Below are 27,492 nucleotides of genomic sequence, written 5' to 3' on the forward strand. Positions count from 1 at the left end.
TTAAGTGAAAATATTATGTGCGTCTAAAACTGGTTTTCGTTAAAGAAATTTTCATCAATGTACGTATGGATAGATCTATATGAATGATATAATCAGACATGACATGAATAGATACGGAATAGTATCTGTGTAATGGCACCGATAGGTCCACGGAATAAAATGAACTGAACTGTAAGAAGATACTAGTAAGTGATCTATTAGATGAGGGCACAGCAACAAATAAATATGTTGACTGGACGCGATCATTATTATGGCCGAGTCAAAGATAAATTATCACGGATCTCGGAGAAAAAATATACAATAATGCAATTGTTTCGCCTACAAGAAAGGGAACTTTCGTGTACCTTGCGGAAAACTACTATGATATCTTGCGTGTCCTGAAAGATCACGTAAAACTTAAACAGCCAACCTTTACCGTGTCATCTGGATCGGATCTCTATATACACCAAGTTAAACGCGAGGTCTTTTCAGGTTACCCTTGTGAGACCCGACCCATACCCACCATACAAGACCTTCTGTTGGAAAACGATACCAAAACCCAGTTACATCATATTGAACTTTTGATATTATGTCCCAGCATTACCATTTGAATTATGAAACGAAACTGTGATATGTTAATGTCTCTAGCCAAGGGTGGGTAAGTTCGTTCCTTAGGGGTGGTGAGATGAAGGTGCTCGGGGTTTTTAACTGACCCGATATCGTAACGTAACAAGTTCACATTTTCTGCTTAATAGAGCTACTGGAACTTGGAGTCAAACTTGGGTATGAACGAACTGTTTACATCGACAGTAAGAAGCCTCAATTCTACTTGTTTCTTCTTCGGCAAACGAATGAGAGTCAATTATTTATTTTTTTCATTTATTTATTTATTTTATTATGAGTGAAAATGTTTGTCAAGAAAGAAGCTATTTGTTGTCTCAGTTTGATTATCCACAATCTGAAATTAACCGTAATCTGACTTTCTGTTCACATGATTATTGCAAGGCAGCCTACCCCTGTCTCGTCATGCCGATCTAAGGCAGTGGATAAGGTTTATGTGAGCCCTCCTACCAATACGACATCAAGGATCTCGAAAAAAAAAAGTCCAGAACAAAGTATTGCAATACATAGCAGAAAGCTATAGGAACATCGAAGGGGTTTTGTCCGAAATATGCTTAGGGGTTGAAAGTTCATCGCACTTTCGAACCGCAGATGTGTGGTACTACCTGCCTGTCACGATATCCTAAAACTGTTCCGGTTAGAGGCAGACAGATCAAACAATTGTCGACATGTGAAGAGGGTAAAAAGTTCAAGGTCAAACCGACAGATTATTGTAATGTTTCATGTTTATATTTCCTTGTGTATGAGTAAGGTTATGTTCCACATGACGTGATTTACAGTCATAACATCCCACTTTAATATTTTATCATTATTGTTTATTTATGTACGGTAACTTGAAAACATATGACAATGCATAAAATTGACGAGCATTTTTTAATATTCTATATTTTACAGAAGGTAAAAACGTTTTCCTCTCCGACTGTTAAATTAATGTGTTCACCAGAAAATGTTATTGCATTAAAGCCAGCAATACGTCTCAGCTGATTTTTAATCGTTTAATCGCAAACGATTGTCATCGATTACATTTTTTGAAATAAGACGTTTTTAATTACTTGTTATCGTAATCGTATTTTTAAAATGAAAATTCACTGTGTAATTGTAATTACATTTCGATTACATTTCAATTACGTTAGACATGTATCAGAATTGTTTTTGAAATGACTTTACAAGAGTTCATCAAGTTTGATAATAGATTAGTAATAATGAATATAAAAGGTATAAATATATATAGCAATGGTAGCATGATTATCAAATACCTGAAGGACTAATAAGTAATCAAGAAGAAACCAAACCCCGAATAATTTAAAATATATATATGAATTTTGTTGTCGGTATAACATACACCCTTGTAAGGAACGTGAATTATAAATACACATATAAAACATCTTTCATTTGTTGTGTTATTTTTAGATATAAATAACATATACCAACTCTCCGAACGTGAAATGAGCTTTAAAATCCATGCGGGTGTTGTCGTTGAAGCAAAGGACGCTTAGTCCTCCTAAACACCTGGTCTATATATTACTTGTTCTATCTCTCTTCATTAATTTATTGTTAAGCTCTATTTTGGGTAATATTCAATCTGATGTTAAATGTTATTATCCTTGTTCTATCCCTCTGCATTAAGGTTTTTGTTAACTTCTATTTTGGGTAATATTCAATCTGATTTTAAGTGTTGTAAAGCTGGTTAGTGTATTTAAACTCTTACGCTGAGTGTTGTAAGACATTGTCTACGTTCAGTTTTCTTTTAGAGAAATATTGCTGTGACCGTCAATAAAATAATATAGTAATAAATGGCAGAGACATAGCAGTTGATATATCTGAAGTTATTAGGTTATAATATTTTTTGTGACAACAATCTTATCCTTATATTTGTTAGAGCATGTGATTGACGGACATGTACTTGACTCATGGATTCCTTTGCAGTAACACTAAGTTATAGCGGAAGTTCCCCATATACCCACTCTCGAGCGAAATATTTCCGCCTATAGCTATACATTATCAAATAAGTGTTCATTTTATTATATTTATTTTATCTTATTTTTTTATTTTTTAATATTTTTTTTTTTTTTCATTTTTTATCGATTTCTCAGTGATAAATGGAGATCTGAATGTAACATTCTAGGCAAAATGAGACTTCAGAATTAATACCAAGTATCCAGGCTATCTATACCATGAAATGTAAGATATTTGATGTATGACTAAGGCAGATAATGGGCAAAACGATACCATGCTTACGTCGATACATTTCAGCATTAATTTAACTCATCATTTGATATACAAAGGTATAATTCATATACAATGTCTTATTTTCAATCATTTATGTTCGTTGGTTGGTAAGCTCTGCTGGTAGAAGTTTGGTCACTGAGGTTTACAACAAACCTCGGCCACACAACACCAATGTTTTGATATATACTTCATTCATTCCTTGACAACGGAGTTGGATACGTTGGACACGAAGAAAAAGAGAACAGTGAAAAGTGATAGGGTCACTCGTGTTGTTTTAGCTATTTTGATATTGATGTGTAGTAGTGAGAACGAGGAAGACAGGAAGGTCAGGACAATATAAATATATTCTAGGACGAGCAAATCATTAGGAATCATTTGTAATAAACTATTTGAGGAATGGATAACCTGGGGGGGGGGGGGGGGGGGGTTTCGCTTGCGTTCATGTTCCTCACAGTGTTATTGTTCAAACTACTTCTCGGTTCGAGCCATAACGTCTGTATTGACATACTTTAGTATGATTCCACTTTTTGACGTTTCTAGATATCCAACCTTGACCTCTGTTGGTTATTGATTTAACAATAACACAATGTTTAACGATAGACGTATCAATCTACACGTTTCACGAATATTACTCCATAGGGAGGATGTTCAGAATTAAGCCTTAATAGGGAAACAATATGATGACGCCTTATCTGGATTCAATATAGTCTAATATATCAATGGATTCGGGAAAAATACTCAATAGATCAATCGTGTTTGGGAAATGGTGCATCTCAAATTCTATCTTGTAAAAAAAATTTCCAGATTTACACGGAAGTGTCCTAAAATGATTTTTAAAAACACACCCACAATACAATGCAGTTTTAAGTTATTGTTTGGGCATATATTTTTTTTACCAACTTCATATCGGACGATATTAATTGTTTTCTCTTATGTGAGCATTCATTAGTGTCTTCCAATGGGAAACGTGAGGATGACTCCTCAGTTAGGGAGCTTGATTTCTTGATTTGGTTCTCCATGTTGGCACTTCTCGCACCCTGTGATTGTTAACTCCTTGACATCCACTTTCTTATTGACGCAAAATAGTAATAAGCTAGGCCCACCATTGTTTGAAAGGTTATCAGAAAATACTATATTTAACGAGTAGATATAAACGTATTACTCATCGCCCCATCAATACTTGATATGCGCATACTGTAGACCTATGCGTGTCGGCAGAATCTTTCCGGTATCGGGCTGCGTGAGAAGGAAGTCATATATGATGAAAACGGGTCAGGGAGGATGTCATGCCGTAACCAGATACAAAGTAAGTTTGTATTTACTGTCTATAAACAATGCTTTTGTCGACGTTATATTTATAAACATATCTTTGTTAAACACTGTGTTTCTGTTCATACTCGCTTTGTTTAAACAACGTATATCCACCACTTATATAAACCACAAGTATTTTGTTACTGAGAAGATGTATCTAATGATATGTGAATAGCATAACATTTACTGTTAGGCTGTTACCAGTCCCTAAGTTTTGACGAAGAATGACTCGGTGTAACATAGTATCTACTATGGTATCTTCCTCTGGAGTGAAAACATCTTTAGTCGGACATAATCAATAGATCAATATCGTATATCTATATTTATAAATATATAATTCAAAATTCTTTGAGACTGGTCAGTCTTTATACAAAGTACATAGATGGTATGTGAGAAGTATTCCACAGTTTCATACTGCAGTCAAATGCAAATGAACACAATCAGTTTAAAATTTTAATCTGATAAATTACTGTAAACAACAGTCTAGGTAAAACAGCAATGAAAACATTGTTTTTGTTGAAAAGACTTCATCGTATCTTGATGAATTACAGTGTTCCTTTACGCCATTCTTTAAACAAGGTATGAAAATAAAACAACTCTGCACTTCATGAACATCAAATTTTCCAACAAAGGAAGTAGGCGCTATCAAGATCAGTGATAGTCAACACCATGTGTAATTCAGACCTAATATACCACTGTACTTCCGATATAAACGTAACCCAGTCATTTTCATACTGTCTACACTGACTACCTTAAAGTGATGTTTAATTTCTTATAAATAAAACAATAACACGATATATGCCATTGTCTGTCATACAGATAAACCTCAGAGGCGTTCAATCAATTGATAAAAAAAAATTCTAACACAAAATGAAACAAAAATCAATAAAAAAAAAGGGGGGGGGGGGGGGGGGGTGTTCAATAAAAACATATTGATCGATTTAGATAACGATCTCTCCTTTCACAACATACAGTATAATGCATGTAAGCTGTATCCAATACCTTTCAGGGATACAAACCAGAGACAAAGTTCAGGACTATAACACTACATGTAATTTTGATCTATCAAATATATTGTACATATCAAGTTAAAAAATACCAATGGATAAATACACTTACTTTACCATAAACCCGTAACCTCAACACATTTAGTACTTGAAATGATAATGTCACATGACCTATACGTCACGTGTCAATGACAGTCAGAAATATCACTGAGAAGTAATGATAGGATATACCACTACTCTGCATCCGCCTACATATATGTTCATCCCCACATAGTTACATTTTATGTTAATTGAAAATAAGGATTCAGGAAAAACCTTAAATTCAGTAAAGCATGCCTTACGAGACCGTCGGTATGAAAGAGAAAATACATTGAAAGTGCATTTGTAAACAGGTTTCTCGAGTTACAGAATAAATGATATCTAAGTCTCGCTTACTGGTAATATAGTGTTTATCAGACTCGTTTTGCAAATCAACTCTTTGCTACTATACAATTATAACACTTTGTATCTATCGATATGATTATTAATGGAGCATGGTTGATATTGGTTATCATCATATTGATACTGTTTTATTACATTTCGCTATCAAAACCAGAACACAGAATGCTAAAGGTATTATTTCATTCCCTTCAAACAGCATCTTATTACATAACATTTACAACAACTTCATAGATACCGCATCTTTGATAAAAATTCATATTGCACTCTCGTGCAACTTAACAAATCTGATTGACTGAAATTACGCGACGTCACAGAACACTTGCACGAGCGTGCGATACATTTTATCGCTATCACACAGTGTAATTCTATGTTACATATAATCACACGCTATGTAGACCTTTCGGCATCTGATACAAAACTAAAAATGTGATAATTCAATATAACACGAAAACTTCTAAGATTCTCTACCCGGAATGGCCCACTAATATATCATGATTTAGGTATTTCTCATGGATTTCTTTTTTTCTTGACAGGTTGTAGGCAGTGAACATGTTTCTCTTGTGGATGTGCATAGTTAGTGCCACCTTCCTGTTTTCCACAGCCACTTCACACTTCATAACCAGAGTCTATCAGGCAAATGGAAACCATCGACTTACTCGAATTTCTGTGGATGGCAACAACTTATTTATCGGAGGTAAAAACATTCTCCTGAATCTATCAGAAGACCTCGAAGAGCTCCAGCCACCGTACCGAATGTTTGGGCCAGTCACAGAGGGTTATGGTGAAAAGTGCAAAGGTCCGCTACACCGAGGCCAAGATTGCAACAACCGAACTGTTGAGAACACTGTCACGATTCTGGTGGTCAATATCACAGGTCATATACTGGTTTGTGGTTCAGGATTACAGGGGCTGTGCTCTGTGCATTCAAAGTCTAATGTTTCTGATTGGTCATACCTCCCTTACGATACCGACCATGGTTTCTCCTCGGACAGCCTACTAGGTTCACACGGAGGAAACAATGTCGTTATATTCCAAGACCAGCAAAATGCAAATATCTACTATATGGCGAGGGGTTACGAACCGAAGCCATCTCGATTTCATTCTCACATTTTTTCGGTGATGGAGTTGAGATCAAATTTGAAAGGGTATTTTATGCGCCATAGTAGCCAATGGGCTGGAGAAGGACAGATGTTTATGAACATGAAGAGTACATACAAGGGAAACTTTAGCATGGAAATGATATTTGGTTTCGAGACAGAAGACTACATTTTCTTCATATTTAACCGCAATCCAGGACCAAATACCGACACCCTAGAGTCTAAAATTGCAAGGATTAAGAGAAATTGTCCGGCAAAGTATTTTCAAACTTACATCGAACTTCCAATTGCATGTAATTATGAAAACGAAATCATAGAGAAACAACCAGCTCTGTCCGGTCATCTGCATGACAATCCTGAAGGAAGCAAAATACTTTTCATTGCGTTCTATAACCCAATCACCCAAGGTTCCAGTGTATGCGCCTATCCTGTAACAAGTCTTATTGAAGACAATTTTCATTTCGCAGTAACGGATTGTGCCCAAGGATTGGATGACGATGTCCACATACCGAATTGGGTGTCTCACACAAACGATCGATGTAGTGTAAGTATCCAACTTATTTTTAACTTACAATCAAATCTAGCATTGCCTTACGGACTGAGGAGGGAATAAGTATGTAGATGTAATAGGTTTTTATTAGTTTTTTTAAAGTGTTTAGTACATACTTGTTAAACGACCGTACCCCTAACTTTACACAGATGTGTGGAAAGAACATGTCTTCCTTCATTGCATGTTTAGACCATCAAATGATTAACTGAGGTTTCCATGGTTTCTAATATGACGCCATAATTTCCTTGTGACATGACCAAAATAAGGAAAGGAAAGGAAACGCAAACAGTTTAGAGTTAAGATAATTCTAATTAAAACAAAATTTCTCAGACTCTATCAAAATATCGTATGAAATGGAAATTCTTATTTGAACATCCTTCATCACAGCAGAAAACACTCAAAGGTTATTTAAGAAATAATTAACGATGATTCGTGTATTATTGCAGGATATACAACGAAGACGAGGATATTTTGCAATTGAATTAATAACGAAGGCCGCAGGCCTGAGTTATTAATTAAAATTGCAAAATATCCTAGTCCGATTTGTATATCCTGCAACAATACACGAGTCAAAGTTGATTATTTCTATTCTACCATGTACTGTTTAGTTCTGAGATCGACCTCTTTCTAATAGAAAAACAGCAAAGAAACCCCGGGAAAACCTTGTAATTTATTTCTTGAGTATTGCATTATTTGTTGATGAAATATACAGGCAATACAGTACTACGATCAAGAGCATCTATCATATGGCATTGATTTTGAAAATTAAAAAAAAGGATAAAAAAAGAAAGAAAAAAAGTGGGGGCCTCCGTAGGATTCGAACTCGCGTCGTGATAAAAATATATTGAAAGACTAACCCATTAGCCCACTCGACTATAGTAACCTTTTATGAAACGGGTGAATATTAGATATTTAAAATTGTAACAGCCGTGACTCACGAGCGTGTATTATTGGCACGAGCGTGGGTTATTGGAAAATAATACATGGTTTTTATCCAATCAAAACTGGCGTTACATAGCAAACATGGTAGAATAATGTGTAAAATAGCCTTATTGCACAAGAGTATATATAACATGTACATTATCTATCTACAGGCGTACCCTCGCAAGACGCCATGGCCAACATGTGGTTCATACCAATACAGAGGTCTAGCTACAAGTCTGTTTCCGTTTAAAAGAAACAGGTTTATCTTACTTGAGAAGCAGAGGATTGAGGCAATGCACGTGTCTCATGTTTCTCCAAATCAGGAACCTGTAGTCCTGCTAGGCACCAGTGACGGGATTCCTACACAAGGTAACTTCAGAATAGCAATGTCAAGTACTCATATCCTTGTTCAAATGTAATGGCCTTGATAGATTTTCGATGAGTTTTAGTTTCCTTCTTTCGATGTTAACTTTAACATAGTTCATATATTAATTATAAATATTTGATATTATGCAAAGAGTAACGTCACATGGAAAGCCAATCCCGGTTAGGTCAATAATATTTATATTACTATTCAATAAATGTGTTTACTTATATAGCTATATATATTCACAATCGATGATGTTTGTCTTTGATTAAGATACATCAAATGTTTTCTATTTGGGCTTTAAATCGAGGGAAAATTCTTGTTGGAAATAAAAATGAATATTCACAGAAGACATTTCAGAAGAGAACGGCTGTGTGTTTCATTCAGGGAAGATAACCCTTATTTAGATAATTTCATCCAGCATTTTTGTAAAGCAAGTAGAATAGAACAAATAACACAACTGGTGAAGGAAGACAACTTTATAACTCGTGCCCTCACCCGGCCTCGAATTCACGATCTACAGCACCCAATCGCCTAGCCAGAAATACCTGCAGCTTATACCGCTTTTTCTTAAAAAAAAACGTTTCAATAACGCAGTGATTGTCGGCCCGATATCCTGACATGATCATAGTGGAAGTCGTCTATTAGATGATATGAATGCCTGGATCGTAATGTATTTGCATACATGGATGCAAATTGTATCAAGTACATGTATTTGTACTTCAAGGGAATAGGTAATAAGATTCTACAAATTTTCTTCTCCTTTACCAGAAACCTTTAAAAATTCGGAATAGTTTACCTCATAATGTTACTTATGAAAACAATATACTTTTCCAGGTACAAGTTAGCAGAAATTACGACTCTATTTCACAAAGCAGACGGTATGCGACCTTTGATCTCAGTGGCAACAGATCAGTGCCTATTGAGAAGTCACATGCGATTGACAGCAGTAAAGAGTACCTTTATCTCCTTGTGGATAATAAGGTATATCAACAACTTATATAAGTAAAACATAAAAAAAAACATTAAAGCGTTAACTTTCGTTCGCCCTCTATAAATTTTAGAGCCTTTGTCATTCTCTCATTGCTATAGATAAGATAATAATAGTTTGAATGAATATTATTGGTCAAACATTAACGCGGTGTAGTTCGGACAAGTCTTTGGTAGGATGCACATGGTATACATTGAATGTTTTTCGACAGAGATACATAATGTATATAAACAGGAAAACCCAATCATTTTATAAATCAACTATGAGTTTCCAAACAATTATCGGGATACATTATAATTGAAACATGTTATAGTGCCAGTCTCAATAACTACTAAATATAAAGTCAGTAAATTGTTTAGAGAGCTGAAGCGCTAATTAGCTATCTTGGTGACATGGGTATTGTCACTAGTGTAGGGAAATACTAATTCAGTAATATAAATATATCCTAAAGTTAACAATCACTGGAAAGCAATAATTTATTTTCTCGTGATTATCCATGAATGTTTTGTTTTTCAGGTTATGAAGGTTTCTTTGTTTTCCTGTGGGATACATACGGATTGCGACTCCTGCGTGAAGTCTTTGGACCCGCTGGGCTGTGGATGGTGTGGAGATCACTGTGCCTCACAAAATGACTGCACCAAGTACCCGTGGTTCAGCAAATCATGTCCACCTGAAATCTATCAAGTAAGTAGTTGCTGAATATCATAAATATTTTTGTGCTTCCTTAAAAAGTCATTTTCCTTTCCCATTACCCTCAAAGTGGCATGGCTTACGTTACGTTCATTAATTCATATTGATCCAAAAGGTGTATTTACATGGCATTCCTTCACATATACATGTAGTTTAAATACTTGTTGTTTCATAGATTCTGCTGTCTTTTTGGGGGGGATGGGGGAGCTCTAATTTTCCTGATTTTACAGACATTTTAAACGAAATTATAATATACTTTTTCCACTGAAAACAGAACTTTTCGCAGATGTATTCCTGTTTAAGTTATGAAAATCATCATTTTTTATTATTATTACTTTTTTTTTCTCTACATTTCTTTGTCATTTGTTCAATAACAGAAGATACGGTCATAAAACCGAAATCGTTATTCTTTATCAAAATCAATGAAACATAACCAATGGATGTTGCGATGACTAGTACGGTATGTACACTGTCACCTTCGTCGGACAAATGACCAGTGCAACACAAAAATGTGTAAATCGTCTACGAGTTGTCTTTGAAACTCGAAGATCGATGTCGATTTCGGCTATGTATGCTGCAGTGTACAATATAATGCTGTAGTAATGTAATTGGACCGATATGACTCCATTCTGCTATTCTTTACCTAATACCTGGACATGTATGTTCGAAGGTCTATGTGCCCCTCATGCCGGTTTTCTGTTGCGATTTCTTTCCGATCGAGTAAATTTCTTTCCTGACCGGGATTCTGCATCTTTCCGGTGTCCTCAAGGCGGAACCCCAAAACGTATATCCGTCCCTCCAATATACAATGCTTCGCAGTTTTTGCATACGATATTTCAGACGCGTTTCATGACGTTTCTTTGGGTGTTTTATTATTTAGATGTACTAGGATGACTGTGTGGCTGCGTGGTTGTAGTTATGCCATGGCCGCGGTATGTCCTCAAGATGATTTCGGATATGCCATTGATATACGGGAATGACTACATGGTCTTTAGTTTTGATGTTGCCTGAGCTGGCCTTTTTTCCTGTATTTTGACGCTGTTTTGTACCCGTTTTAGGGCCCATTATGGATATACACGTTTCAATTACCCTAGATATATGGTTCTGTTATTGTAGTCTCTCCTGCTGTCCTGTGACTACAGTCTCACATATATTAAGCTATGTGCCAATTATGCCTAGTTTCTGATATAAAAGATTTTGAGAATTAAACCAATTATGGTACCATCTTCTGTCTTTATTAGTAGATTGTCCAGGAAAGCCACAGGGCTGTTGGTTTCTTCTTCACAAATGAATTGGATGTTATTACTGGCATCTATAGTGTTGATGTGGGTGGTAATTTCCTTCTGTGACCCGTTCTTGATTACCTCAATTATGTCATCAACGTACCGTTTCAATAATTTCGGATTGCATTCTATGTGTGCTGTGGCTACCGCTTCTTGTTCCAGATGTTCCATGAACAAATTTGCAACAATTAGTGACACTGGGCTCCCTATGGCAGTGCCTGAACGTTGCTGTAAAAATCTTATTACAATATTACAACATATCATTGTACACTGCAGTATCGCCGAAATCGTCATCGATCTTCGAGTTTCGAAGACTTTGTGTACACATGCTGCCTGTGGCATATGTCTGATGAAGGTGACAGTGTACGTGTGTGCTAGTCATGGAAATGACACATATAAACATTTATTGGTTGTGTTACGAAAATCCTTACATAACCCCTACTTTCCAACAAGAAAAGAATGCTTAGAAATGACTTCTATACCCTTGTTTAAGTACAAAATAATAAGTCATGCGGCAGGAAAAGCACTTCACCCGCAATCCATTGTAGAGTTAAGTTCCGTTGTTTATGAATGTGTAATATTCATATTTGTATAATACATGCAGAGCTATATAATCATGTCGATGACAGCGTTGTTTCATATTCCAACTCTACTTTACAGGCTGTGAAGAGTATAGATGTTGGGTTTTTTTCTGTTTAAGATTTCTCCATGGAATGGGACTACTGATGGTCAAACGCTGGTGACAATACAAGGACGTTACTTTAATTCTGAAGGAGGAAAGTTGCATGTACTTGTTGGTGAAAGTGAATGCCTGGAACCTTCCCACAATACGTCGAGGCAGGTTACATCACGTCACTAATCAAATCATGTTAAACCAACAAGGAACAATTCAGATATTTGAACTAAAACTTAAATTAAGTAATGGTTAAGAGCCTATATACATTGTATATATGTTTACAGCGAAGATATGACTCAAATGCATTATGCAATATTGACTCAATAATATTCAATCAAATATATTTAGTAATGAATTTAAACATCAATATGGAAAACTTTCTTAACTAATGCGATAAGGAATTTTTTTTTTCAAATTCAGCGAAAGTCTCGATTTCATTTTGAAGTTAATCGTCCTGGTTTCAATTTTGCAGTATCACGTGCAAGACCACGGAGGCTAACATAACTGATAATGTGTCGGTTGTTGTTCGGATATCAAACAACACATACTCTGCGCAGTCCGTCACGAACGACGTCATGTTTAATTATCTGGTAAGTTTTAAAACGTTACTGGGACATATATGGAAATTAATATCCAGTAGTTACCATGGAAACAGTTTCCTCAATACAAGCTCGTTAACGACTTGAGACTCCACTAACTTCAGTACATTCAAGCAGTACAACATCCAGACGCCCCCTTTTCATTTCAACTTCCCCTAATCTGTGTTGGCCTTTCGTAACACAGCATAGTTATTGTTATGATATATGGAAAACTTAACTAATATTTTCCTATTGAATTTTCCCTTAATGTAGTAAACTGTTTGGTCGAGTATCTGTGTTGTCTCCAAACACTTGTGTTCTTTGTTTCCTCAGTCATATGTTTAGTAGATCAAATTACCACACCTGTACGATTAGGATATACAACGACGTACGTTAATGCGATGCATGTTGCAATTTCAGAAACCTTCATTTGATGACTTTTATCCAACACATGGACCACGATCTGGATTTACGTCCCTAACAATCATTGGCGAGAATCTGAACATAGGATCGTCTTTATCAATTGATGTGTCTGACTCGCAATCTGTTTGTAAATTGGAAAGGTAGAATTATTATTCTCTTCTACATAATTCAATCTACACAAATACAACATCTGTATTTCACTGTGGCATAGGCACTGGCTGATGAGTTTATTTTAAACAATCATGATTTTCAAATAAAAAGACACAAAAATACACATTTTGCACACATCATACAAACTCCTCACCTAGCCTATTTCATCTCATCTCGGAAAATACAAAAAATACGTGCGCTCACTGTTACATGTGTCGCCTGAATGATACGTATAAGTTATGCCTAAGGTCATTTGCACGTGCAAATACCGGTAGCGCCACCTATTGGCGTATCTCATACCTAATTCCTACCGTCCACCGGTTAAAATTTTATTAATTTTTTTTACTGTGATTGTAATTTTTCAATGATTACTGAAACTGAAACACAATATCAGCCATGCTCAATATCCAAAATAAAGCATCTTGATAAGAAGGCGTTCAAGCCTTATTTGTTTTATCTTTGTAACCATCAATATGCACAAGGGACTTAAGTGTAAAACTTTTTGAAGATGATACATCAGTGGTAAATAACAAACCATATCAGTTTCAAATTACTACACACTGACTTTTACAACATTCGCGATATGTAAGTTAGTTCAAGCATAATACTACAAAACATTGTACTAAAGTATACTTTGAAGTTTTTAAATTATTTCAAACTTTGTATATACGATCGTTCATAGTTTTTTTAATTAAATGTCCTACTGTCAGCTTTACATGTGATATTCAGGAGCATGGAAAGGGTGTGGAACTCTTGAGAATTTTCAGTGATAGGTATTAATACGTATTTCTTTGTGCCAATAAACATTAAACATGAATGAAATAAAACCAATACCTCAACAAAATGGCGTTTTGAATATCATATTGTTTTCTTGACAGTAAGGGGAATGACTACATCGTATGCCAATTGACCCGATGGACATCTACAAATTCCGGCACCGGGACCAACCAATCCATGCCAGCCTCTTGTCTTGGCCACGGTCCAGTGGTGGTGTTTATTGACGGAACTGTTTTGTCGTCCGATGCAGGGTTCTGTTACATGAATGATCCGGTGATCACCAACATATCACCGGTGTCTACCACTATAAGGTAATTTGATATTTACTAAGTAGTACATTTGTTCAACCTGCTATAGAAAATGTTAATGTATGTATATGTAAAAATATCGGATATACTGTTGCAGGGGTGGAAGAACCTTGTCCGTCACCGGTCACCATTTTGATGCCATATCTATGTCGCGTTTAAGGGTTGTCGTAAGGCACAACCAATTACAGAGCGAGGTTTGTAATAAATCGCTTTTATTGCATTTTTGCAAGTGAAAATTGATCAACTGATAAAACTTATATTTTTACTGCAGCGATGACCAGTAGCATTCGCATTATTATTTAAAACCTGTTTTACAACAAGTCATATGACTTCTGTAAACATTTATTCCTAAGTTGTATTTTATGCAACCATTGTGTTTATGTTTCCAAAGGAACAGTTTTGATATAGTAAGCATTTATATTTTTATATACTGTATATTCCCTTTACTATCAATATATATCATTAAGTAACATACTTTTAACAAAATTCTACCAGTTTTGTTTTATATCATTTAGTGAAGGAACTTAAAATAGTGTTTTGTCCGTTACCTCGTGTGCTGTTTATTTATTTTGTTATATTTTATTTATCAGATAGACTCAAACGAATGTATAGTGGTTCACCCTGGGTTATTAGAATGTACTTATCCAAGTCTTACGGAGATTCTGGACAGTGCCCCCTTTGGTGTTACCGGAAGCCTGACACTCGAACTGGATGGAGGGATTCCCCTTGAAAACGCTGACAGACGAATCATGGTCTACAACGATCCGGTTCTCTTCCGCGTCTCACAAAATGTATCTTTGAACAGTGAAGAAAGAAAAATGGTTTTACATGTAAGAGACTTATCATTTGAACTTCCTATTTGGTTATAAGATAATGTTATATTTTTTACTGGAATTGAATGAAACATTTTAGTCGGATTAAAAATTAGATCATTAACCTTTAAAATGTATCAAATACATTGTAGTAGTGATTTTCTATCAAAAAAAGTTTTCCATTCTACGTCAAGGTCAATTATTTTTCGTGTCATATAATTGTGTATATAGTTTCAATGAATAAAGCTTCGGTTGTTAAATGAAAGTTAGTTAATGCCGTCCTCTCACCAATTTACAAATGATTTGGACTGAGCTAAATATAAATGGTCATTATCGTCGTCAAATATGTATCTGAAACTTATTTTCTACACAATCACAACTTCCAAAAACATCAACGAAAAAGACAGCTCCCTAAACATATTACACGTGTCAAGTTGTCTGTATTAGAAAAGACGCACCCATGTCTGAAAATCCTGTTCATGTTTTCTGAATTTAAAACAGAAATCTAAATCAGTAAAACTGCTTCTAAAGAGAAAGTGGTTAGTTATTCTTGTACTTTTTATTCAAGGCAAATTACTATGTACTTATATCTACTTTTTGATAATCTTTTTTATTCTGCTTAGTTTGTTTTTCAGTATTGTTAAAAAGAAATGATAATATTCATTATTTAATAGTTTCTTGATTATTATATTATCTAATTAAGATAAATTAAAGCATTCACAAATACTGATTTTTGTAAATCTCCATAAAATTGTTATTCAGTCACAAAACTTTCTTTTTTGCTCAAACTTAAGATCAAATTGGTAACCAATTTTAATATTACACCACTCTATCCGAATTTTGACAGTTTTGTTGACCTTTTCATCAACACCTGCAATGACGAGCCGTAGAAGGGCTAAACAGCTGTATGATACAGTGTAATGCTTGTTGTTTTTTTTTTTTGTTTTTTTTTATAATTCTTTTATTTTTTGAAGATTTTTCACATATTAAACAATAGACATGAATGACAAAGGTAAAAAAAACATACACACCCATACTCTCACACTTACATATATCATCATCATCATCAACATAAATCATCATCATCATCATCATCACGTATCATCATCATTATAGTAAGCATACGTCATCAACATACATCATCATCATCATCATCATCATCATCATCATCATCATCATCATCAACATATATCATCATCATCATCATCACGTATCATCATCATTATAGTAACCATACGCCATCAACATATATCATCATCATCATCATGCATCATATATCATCATCATCATCATCACGCATCATCATCAGTATAGTCAAACACGCATCATCATCATAATCGTAATCATCATCATGCATCGTCATCATCATCATCGTGTAATGCTTTCCGGCGCTACTTTATATAATTCTTAATTTGTATTGATATCTTGTGTATCTTTTGTACAATCCTTGATATGTTTATCAATAATCTTTCAGGGTCTCTATCTGAACCTCGCATTTCAAGCCGATGATTACAATGTGACTGTCCAAGGCATAGGTTGTCCGGTTACAACGTTAACGAAGGACAGTCTGGAATGCGACATGTCGCCTGTCCTTAAATATACTTACCGGAATCAAGTTTACCAAGTAAAGGTAAGTAGCTTATTCGTATCGCTGATTAAATCACAATTGTTAGTTAAAGAAGTAAAAACAATAACTAGAAACAAAACGAATAATAATCAAAATAACTACAAAGTATAAAAATAAGTATCAGTTCAAAAGAACTGGAAAAAAACTAGTATAAAACGAATATTAATTGAAATAGCTACAAAGTATTGATTTAAAATAACTGGGAAAAAACAAGTTTTCATTTTGCATTAGCCGGAAACACAATTTAGCAGTTCGGTCGTGAAATGGCATGGGGTCACTTGTCCGATCATCTAGGTCTATTCTGGGTACTCCTGTTGAACCCTCTTTAATTTTCACTTTTGCAGCAATTCATATCAAATGTGGAAAATATGATTATTCCAGCAGTTTGAAATTTCAAGAAATGATTTTCAATTATATAAGCAGTATGTTTATTAATCAGGGCACTGCTGTGTCAAACAATGACAAAGTTGGCTGTTTATCATATTTATGTACACAATGCTTTATATTCCACTCTTCTTTGAAATATGTTCCTGGTAACAAAGTTCGTTGCTTTTCATTGATTGGGGTTTGTAAGTCATTTAAGTTTTGGATAGTATCATTTGAATATGGTATTTTAGTATGACGTATCATACTGAAATATTTCACGAAAAAGATTAACATTTTATTATACTAGTAAGTTTCTTATTTGTATTTAAATATGTTATTGTTATATTTTTCAAATTCCGATTTCTTGACATCAAATTAGAGTAACCCCAATGTTGAGTGTATAGGGTAACCAAATAATCAACTTGTGGGTCTATTGACCCTTGTCTGTTTTATTTTAGGCAAATGTTTCTTGTCTTTAGAATATTTTGCGTTAAAACAGTTTCCTCTGTTATTTAGGTACAGGTTGGCTCGTTTCTGCTGGAACTTGGAGATCTGAACATCACACGGTACACGAAACTAGCCTATGTCAGTAAAGGGCTTTATCAGAACTGGCTGTGGGCAGGAATTGCTTTGATATCCGCCTTTATCTTTATCATTCTCTGTTTAATTGTAAAAAGTAAAAGAAGTAAATGCCGAAGAAAGAGGAGGGACTATATCACCAATCATGATATAGAAGGGACAATGACCTTTCAAAACCTGATGCGGATAGAGACGGATGAACCAAGCTCAGTTCCAAACAGTAAGTATCCCACATTTATGTCTATAGCTTGCAGGTAGTAGCTATGGTTAGCTTCCGTTGCAAAATTGAAACAAGGCAGTTTTACTTTTTCTTATGGCAAACAACAAAATACTGTACAAATTTGAATTTGACACATTAAGATTTTTAACTATAGACATTTACAGTAATATGTTATACCTGAAGCAGAATAGAAGTCAATGTAATTTGATTCTTGCATTCTAGCTACTTGATATGCTAAGAATATCGATACATTAAATAAAAATATAATCCACGTACAATAGCAGTTATATATTATGAAAATATACGAGACTTTTGTGATAAGTTCTTCCAATGATATCAGCGTCACGTGGTACTATATAAAATACCCTATTGTACAAAAGACATATATGAGAATAAAATTTTATATAGGTATTGCATAGAGTGTAGGCTGACAAAGCACTACTCTAATAGTGATGATATTCAAAGGTGACAAAAGACAAAACGGAAGTAAGGAAAATAAGAATAGATCTAAGTTAGAATTAAAATATAGAAATACAAATGCTATGAATGTAATTTCGACATTGGATGAGTTCCTAGGAGTGTAATGTAAAATTTATTTATTAATCACTCTTGTTGGCCCGGCTGGCAGGGCACGAAGGGCCTTACTGTGGGAGGAAACCCGAGTACCCGGGGAAAACCCACGTGGTCGGGCACGTAACCCCAATCCTTTTCACGTCCTATCGGGGAATCGAACCCCGGTCGCCTAGGTGAAAGGCAAGTGTGCCACCCGATCACTCTAGGTTCATAGGTATCACCCACGAAATATGATGTGGTTTAATTAGCTATACTCTAACTTTGATTTGACAGACGCTAATATTGTCTTTTGTACCATAAGAGTGTAAACATTTAGACTTAGCATGAACTTACACTTAGAAATAGCACTAACACAACATGCCCATTACAGACTACATCCATATTGGCCAGGAGGACGGAGCCATTGGAGGGGAACCAGCTAACCTTATGGTGGATTTAGGCACAATAGATATGCTACAGAAACAACACCTTCTTGTCAGTAGAGACAATCTACTTCTGGGAGAGAGTTTGGGTCATGGTGGGTAACACTTCTGTATGTAACAGTAAAATCGTCGACAGTGATGTTAATTTCCCTACCAGATTTGTGTACATACGTTTCAAAGTGTGACCTTTATATACGTATATCAAGACGGTCCGATTAAAAGTTTATCAGGTTGCTGCGATTTTTCAAACGGTCGTTCATAACGGAGTTATGTCCCTTGATTATAAAACGATACAGACTTTTACATGATAATAAGGACAGCTTAATTGTTTTCATTGTGTAATCAATAATCATAAATATTCATATCTTATTTATAAATCTTATTATTAAATGTGAATTTATAAACAGAACATGCTAATCAAAGAAATGAACTTTATTCATTCATTATTTGGTCACATGGTAGATGTTATTCATTCATTATTTGTTTACATGGTAGATGGTATTCATTCATTATTTGTTTACATGGTAGATGGTATTCATTCATTATTTGGTCACATGGTAGATGTTATTCATTCATTATTTGTTTACATGGTAGATGGTATTCATTCATTATTTTTTCACATGGTAGATGGTATTCATTCATTATTTGGTCACATGGTAGATGTTATTCATTCATTATTTGTTTACATGGTAGATGGTATTCATTCATAATTTGTTTACATGGTAGATGGTATTCATTCATTATTTGTTTACATGGTAGATATTATCCATTCGTTATTTGCTTGCATGATAGACGTCAATTTTATCGTTAATACTCCCGACAGGCCAGTTTGGATGTGTCTACAAAGGTTATCTATCTAAGCCTGGAGCTAAGGGAGAGGAACTCGTTGCTGTAAAGACAATATTAAGTGAGCAATTTAACTGTAACACAATACTGTAATACTCTATGTCACCTTGTGTAGTTCAAAATGTAACACAATACTGTATCTATGTCACCTTGTACAAGGTCGTAAATGATCTTATTCTAATGAAGCGTTTAACATTATGCGTATTTATAATGTAGCGGTATAGTATATTACAAAATGATCTGTTTCAAAAGCACGTGAATTTATTTTATTTAATGTCACAGAAGGTAAGCATAGCTCACATCGAACTATCAAAAGTCAATCGGTACTGAAAGCAGTGATAAACTTTGACAATATATAATCTCCAAAAGTCAATCGGTACTGAAAGCAGTGATAAACTTTGACAATATATAATCTGTCTTTTTCATTATTTTTGTTAAGATACCTCTTCAAAAGACGTGGATATCGGAGAATTCATGAACGAGGCGTTGATTATGAAGGACTTTAATCACCCAAATGTGTTGTCGTTGATTGGCGTTTGCATAGACAAGGGGGAGTTCCCACTAGTGATACTGCCTTTTATGGAGAACGGAGACTTACTGGCCTATATCAGAGATGAGCAAAATGTAATTTGTCTGCTTCTTTAGTATTAAAACTGTGACATATAACATTATCTTTAATAATTAACCATAATGATCGATTAATGATAAAAACATCATATGATTACAAATGTGTCTGTGGAAATGTCATTAATAGGTTTAACATTTAATATAATTGATACACCTTATGTATTTTTGTACTACATCAAACATTAGTTGTTTGCTATTCTCAAACAAACCAAACATTCCTTGTCTATACTTAGGAAGGGTAGACTATTTGTTCTAGGGTGACTAGGTAGACTATTTGTTCTCGTTTAATATCAAATATGCGATACTCTGAATATTGCTGTAAAGAACCCAAGCCATGAAAAGTAGTCATTAATTATATTTGGAAATACTCAATTCTCTATTCCGTTAGATGCCTCTTGTAAAAGACCTGGTGTTTTTTGGACTAGACATTGCCAAAGGAATGGAGTACCTGGCATCTATCAAATTTGTTCACCGGGACTTGGCCGCAAGGAACTGTATGTAAGTACGGTATGTCTGTCACCACTTTGCAAATCAAATGTTTGAGTGGAAACAAAAGATAGAAAGGTACAGATCATTATTTTGTCGAGTGAAGAACATTCTACTAAAGCAGACGACGAAGACAGTGGGATGGTATAATTATAGGGATCTATTGAAGTCATAGGGTCTACGATGCTCTCGTGAAAAATATGTCAGGTTTTCAGGGAAACGACTTTCAATGTGAGTAAGTGAATTTTAAAAATACTGTAGTGAAAACTGCGAAACGGTCAAATTAAAGTCTCGTAGCCCTCGGAAGGTGCCTTTGAGGTAGCGTCAGACATTCACCACAATATCTGAGTTTAGAGAGAAAGTAGAGAGGGTCGTCAAGAAAACACAGTTCCATGCTATCTATATTCAGCAACATCGGCATTCAAAGGACATCGTTACAAAGCAACTCACAACAAAGCTCTTGTATAAAAACTATCCAGTAAAATCTAGCAAGAGCAACACCCGGGCATGTAAAACTAGAACTCCCCCTCCGCTCTCGTCCCTTTTATGCAGAAACCTATCGAATCGCTCGCATCCGAGCACAAGAAGCAGCCCGTTCCTGTGAAGGAGGATTGGCTCCGTTTACTTAAATGAGACAATAAGAATATACATAAGACTTCGAAAAAACAATTAGCGACGAGTTAGTGTTGATTGCCCTGCAGGTAGGGCGTAAGAATTGTACCTGCTGCCCCCATTGCATGATCGTAAGAAGCGACTAAATTTGGGATCTTATCTTTTCTCTTCTTTCTTAACAACTTTCTTCTTCCTAATGTCTCCCTTGACAATGCCTCACTTTTGGCCTTTAGTTGAGCGTTCGCCGCTGTGAGGAAGGTTTTGGGTTCTGTCCCCTAGCCGAGACATACCAGAGTCTTTAAAAATGGTAGCTGCTACTCCTGCTTAGCGCTCAGCATATTTGGAGTGGGACGACTGGTTCGCCCGTTGTCAGTCTAATGTGACCGGGTGGGGTGTGCTACTGGGTGTCTTCGGCAGTATGCTTCAGTGAGGTAGCACTATAAATCGGCAAAAGTTCCGGCCTATCACAAGGAGACTTAACACGAACATACCGCAGCCTCCCAAAACACACATACACACTTACCACACGCATACATGTCGCATGCACGGGAGGCCGTCCTTAAATGACCTTAGCTGTTAATAGGACGTTAAACAAAATAAACCAAACCAAACCAAATAGTGTTGACCTTGTGTAATATAGATATGGACATTGCAGGAGCCCCCAGATTGGCGTAGCAATTTGTAGATGATAATGGGTTAAAATGCGAGTAATATCTCTCTTACAAGGGGCAGTAATAATGAAGGGGGCCGTGCGTAGTGATTAGAGTCACGGACATGAAGAATGAATTACTTCACTGATGAACTGTCCGGCGTGGCCGAAATTGATTGGAATAGCTAATTTAAACCCCAGATTTAGCAAAGAGAAAGTGAAGTTTAACGTATCTTAATGTAAATACATTTGTATAACAATTAAACGCTTGTTAGATTGTATTTATTGTCAATATTAATGCAATCTGCATGCCATACATATTCATGACGCCCTAACGGGCGTCATTCTATTTATCTGTCGCCCAGATTGCATTGATCCTGCCAATAAATACAATCTAACAAGCCTTTAATTGTTAAATTAATATGATATTGACGTTTCATCAATGCAATACAATGTTGATGTGACATGATTGAACTTAAAACGTGACGTCAATGTAGTGTCGACATCACATTAGTGTATCTGTGTCACGACGTCATACAATTGCTAAGAACGTTCAATGAGCACGTGTAGGTTGTCTCATCCTCAGGATGAGATAAGAAAATATCACACTGGTAATATTGTAGATATCCCTGTCCAATATAAGAGAATAATTTTTTCATTCTCTGGCATCAACCAACAATCCTGGGTGACAATTCAATTATCCACTAGATTCTGGAACGTGTTCAAATACACGTAAAATAACGTCCATCACTAAACGCTCATTTTCAAGGATCATGGTGAAAAAGTTAACGAATTATTTGTGACACATGTAATACCTAAGTTAGTCACATCATCGATTAACTGTTTATATTCCTTTAATTTAATTTTGAACTTTTATCTCATCAACATGGTTAAAGACTACGTGTGTTGCTTTTGAATATCAGTAGGTGAAATTAATAGTACATAAACATGGATTTTACGTAATAAATAAACTAACTTGCTGACTTGTTGACAGGTTGGATGATAAATTCATTGCGAGGGTTGCTGACTTTGGGTTGTCCAGAGATATCTACTCAAATCACTACTACAGTAGTGACAACAAGAAAAAACTGCCCGTCAAATGGATGGCTCCTGAAAGTCTCGAGAAGGGCAAATACTCTTCCAAGTCAGACGTGGTGAGTATTTTATTCACATAGGCATACCTGATCATCAAACGTCTACCTCCTTCTTTATGTTGATGATCCAAAAACTACTTTCCTACAATGACTTGTTCCCAAATCAAATACAACACAGGATTTTTATTCTATAGTAAATAACTGTATGTACATATTTTAACGATAATCATATTTTAGCTATCATCTCGCTCGCTAGCATTGCGCTAGATCATGATTGCGCTAGCTTAGCATTGCGCTAGATCAGCATTGCGCTTATTGTACTTTTTTCTACACTGTTGCTATGGGAAACAATTTAAGCGCGCCAATTCAGCAATACGCTAATCTGTTAAACTTGGAAATGTGTTATTTTAGTTCTCAAAATTAAGTAAGTTTACGGAATTTGGATTAAAGGATAAAGTATTTCAACAGTCAATCAGTTCATGAAATATTTTCGAACATATTGTAAACATATAAACTTTCATGGTTAAAAAGTTTGTATTTCAACGTTTCAGAATATGTCAACGTTTCAGAATTTAAGACGTAGAAACGAATCCAGAATTCTTTGTATCAAGTTACCATACATTGTGCACATGTCTGTATGCATTCCTGCAGTTGACTTCTGTCATGTACCTCAAATACAATAGTATACAATTGTTTCATGCCTTATCAGTCAGCAGTCAAAACTCTTCCTCGAGGTGTTTGGACCAACCCGATGAACTGTTTCCCGAGGCTGCAGGCCTCGTGCAATAGAACATTGGTCGAATACCAGTACCTAATGTCAAATATTCTGGACTATTGCACAGATACCCATGATATACAGTGTATTTGTATAATAATATGCAGCTTTGTGACGTCATCACAATATCATTATGGGCTTAATATAAGCTGGTATCCAAACTGTGTTACATGGATGTTTTCATTTCTTAGGACACCCATGTCGCGTAAATGAAACAGGTGATAAAGGAATAAGAAAAACAGACACAGGATATATAAACACGTATACAATGGCATATAAACATTATTGTTTTCTCCGCTGTCGATGAAATCATGACACATATCTAAGGAGAGAGCTGGCAAAGAAAGCAATGGAAATGTGATAGTTATGATAACTATTGAATTGTATATGATCGACGATTGAATACCCTTGCTTGGTCATTATAACTTTACAGTGGTCGTTCGGCGTGGTTCTGTGGGAGCTGATCACACGAGGAAATAGTCCCTACGCGGTAGTAGATAACTGGGACATGTACAAGTACCTTAAAGAGGGACGCCGTCTGCCTAAACCTCCCTACTGCCCTCCCAGACTGTAAGTACTATGGTGACGTATTTCCCTTCCACTTTAGCAAATCAGTGTCGCATTTCTGTCAAATACATAATGTAGTACAGGATGAATCATATCAAATTTTGAAACATTATTAAAAGTCAACTCCTATATATAACTTCGTTTCAGTTCAAGGGTCACATGCATGTATATCTTTTATTTAGCTATATAGGCAAGACCAAAATAATATCTGTTCAATTGTTTGGTTTTTGAAAAAGATTTATAAGCAGAGGTGTAATTTCAAATTCAAAATATCTGGCCCCAGTTTCATCGCCGTTTCTTAATTTAAAGCATTTCTAAAAAAAAAAAAAGGGGGGGGCGGGGGGGGGGGGGGGGGGGGGGGGGGGGGGGGGGGGGCGCGGTGGCCGAGTGGTTAAGGTGTCCCGACACTTTAACACTAGCTCTCCACCTCTGGGTTTGCGAGTTCGAAACCTACGTGGGGCAGTTGCCAGGTACTGACCGTAGGCCGGTGGTTTTTCTCCGGGTACTCCGGCTTTCCTCCACCTCCAAAACCTGGCACGTCCTTAAATGACCCTGGCTGTTAATAGGACGTTAAACAAAATAACCAATAACCAAACCTCTATAGAAAAAAAATATAATTTGATAAAATACAGTTCAGGAAGTTTCCTTAAATTATATAATGATTGACAGGGTATGGAATTAGGAATATTGGTGATACCTTTGACGAATAGTTGTTAATGGTAAAAAATGGCTTTGTTCCAGTCGCATTACATGATACGTAACTTAATCGATAAATATTCAATGAAACAATTAGGAATTACTGGAGAGAAAAGGATTATGTATATTCACCAAAGCAAAGAATTCGTTGGTTTTTTTATTTTTTTATTTTAAGATAAGTTTTATTATGATAATGAAATCAAGTACTCAAAAATAATAAATCTGTGTAGATTCCAGATGATGCAGTGTTGTTGGGAGTTCACACCGTCTCGGCGTCCGACATTCCGTGACCTCATCAAGGAAATCAAACGGCTGCTGAAAGAAAGTGAGAAAGAGGAAAACAGCATATGTGACGTTACTGTTGACCTCGAAAGTGCTACCACCACTTCATGACATTTGTAGCTTGCGGTCTTTAGACATGTTCAAATTTGTCATAGTGGAGACAAGCTAAGCATCACTGTTTGTAATGATGCTGAAGTCAATGAATACGTTGTTCCTCACTGAACATTATAAATCTAGTCAGAAATGGATACAGTATCGAAAAGTATATCATATTCTATCATGTTGAAACACAAAAAGAGCGGCAAAAAATGGAAGATATAACTTATCTTAGGCGCTATATATTTTCCATTCGTCAGAAAGCGCTGAGTTCTCTCCTTGATATTTTTTTTTTCATGTCCTCCTAATATCATGTTCTATTTTCTAGGCCTCTGCAACACGACACAATACTTTACCAGAGATTGTAAAACAGTACACGATAATCACATTCGTACATCATTAAGATGCAAATAAATGTAAATTCACGTGAAAAAAAATCATCATAGTCGGATACTCATGGTCGATTGCACTGCGCTAAGCTACACTTATAGTGTCATCAATCGTGGGTATCCGACGATGAAGAAACACTCTACTGTTACGTACATACCTTAAACAATCGTTGTACGCCGTTTCATCGTTTCACGGACCTCAAGCAAGGTAGAATGCAATATATTTCCACCCTTCTATCGATGCAAAAGCCAGAAAAATATCACCTTGTAGTCTTGTTAAGGGCCAAACTATATCATACCGAATTCACCAATTACATGCCATCTCCAAAAATATCTATAAAACTCTCTAAAAAGCTATCTCAATCTCCTGTTTCCTTGATTATTTCCATTCAAGTTTCAAAATGTGTTTGTGTTGCCCGAGTTCTTCCCCAGGATTTGTACGGTGAAGGCTTGCTGTTGATATAATTTAATTTTGTATGAAACACGCATTTTCATTGGCTGAAATAATTTTGTTATACCTCCATAACAAAATTTTTGACGTTGCGAAATGTAACGTCATTTTTGATTGGCTGATGACGTTGCGTAATAATTTATCACAGAAAAGAGTTCGCCAAAAAAAGTGAAATATCTTGGTGTGTATAATACGAAATTAAATTATAAGGATTAACATCAATTATTTTTTCTGTTATACAGTCATAACAGAAAAAACTGGAGTGTACTCTCTTCATAAACCGCTTCGCGGTTTATTTAGAGTACACTCCAGTTTTTTCTGTTATGACTGTATAACAGAAAAAATAATTGATGTTAATCCTTAAGTAACCATTCAAAATAATTTCAACGTGTGCAATGTGATAAATCATTTCATATATTTCATCCACTTCATTCAAATTGATTTAAGTCCCGTTTACATGCCGAAAATATACAATTTGTATAAGCATACTTATGTTATATAAGAATATTTGCTAAGCGTTCAAGATCATTAAATGGTCATTTAGCTTTATGTCATACAGAGGGTAGCCTCTTAATTATTTCCCTTCCATATAGGGATTGAACGGTGTTTTTGTTACGGTGGTATAATGGGATACAGACATTTTCTATATAGCGCGGTAATTTTAATGAAATGAATGTTCCATTGATTATATTAGGCATATATAAATACGTGTTTACATGTTTGTATACTTTTAAACAACATGCCCCTTCGCACGACCGTTGGTTTACTTTTAGGCGGTAAACAAGTTGTACCGCTTTCATATAGACCACCGATAGTGATTTGCAGCAGTTGATCAATATGATTCTCAGTTATTGTAAAAGAGAGTTTACACTTTCTTTCGGGCGGAGGAATGATAATACAATGCGTTTCTTATCCAAGTGA

General features: G+C 35.5%; 1 protein-coding gene across 1 annotated transcript; it reads left to right on the forward strand.

Annotated features, from left to right (window-relative positions):
* Positions 1-4,053: 4,053 nt before the first annotated feature.
* LOC117330475 (hepatocyte growth factor receptor-like) lies at positions 4,054-26,477 on the forward strand. The gene is made up of 20 exons (XM_033888769.1): positions 4,054-4,135; positions 6,122-7,229; positions 8,330-8,528; positions 9,364-9,510; positions 10,034-10,201; positions 12,191-12,327; positions 12,639-12,756; positions 13,165-13,307; positions 14,196-14,405; positions 14,500-14,596; positions 14,993-15,232; positions 16,689-16,844; positions 17,724-18,006; positions 18,950-19,096; positions 19,825-19,908; positions 20,287-20,471; positions 20,863-20,972; positions 23,216-23,375; positions 24,524-24,660; positions 25,584-26,477. Exons 5-20 carry the CDS (start codon positions 10,037-10,039, stop codon positions 25,744-25,746), a joined length of 2,535 nt encoding a protein of 844 aa, XP_033744660.1. The 5' UTR covers positions 4,054-4,135; positions 6,122-7,229; positions 8,330-8,528; positions 9,364-9,510; positions 10,034-10,036; the 3' UTR covers positions 25,747-26,477.
* The last annotated feature ends 1,015 nt before the right edge of the window (positions 26,478-27,492 follow it).

The sequence above is a fragment of the Pecten maximus genome, chromosome 7 (assembly GCF_902652985.1).
Source record: "Pecten maximus chromosome 7, xPecMax1.1, whole genome shotgun sequence".
Classification (NCBI taxonomy): Eukaryota; Metazoa; Mollusca; class Bivalvia; order Pectinida; family Pectinidae; genus Pecten; species Pecten maximus.

Bases quoted from the DNA above. Each gene is read 5' to 3' on its own strand.
- LOC117330475 (XM_033888769.1), top strand. From the start codon at position 10,037: ATGAAGGTTTCTTTGTTTTCCTGTGGGATACATACGGATTGCGACTCC. The intron at 13,308-14,195 runs GTAGAATTATTA...TTTTCTTGACAG, and splicing joins TCTGTTTGTAAATTGGAAAG to TAAGGGGAATGACTACATCG. The intron at 15,233-16,688 runs GTAAGAGACTTA...ATAATCTTTCAG, and splicing joins AAAGAAAAATGGTTTTACAT to GGTCTCTATCTGAACCTCGC.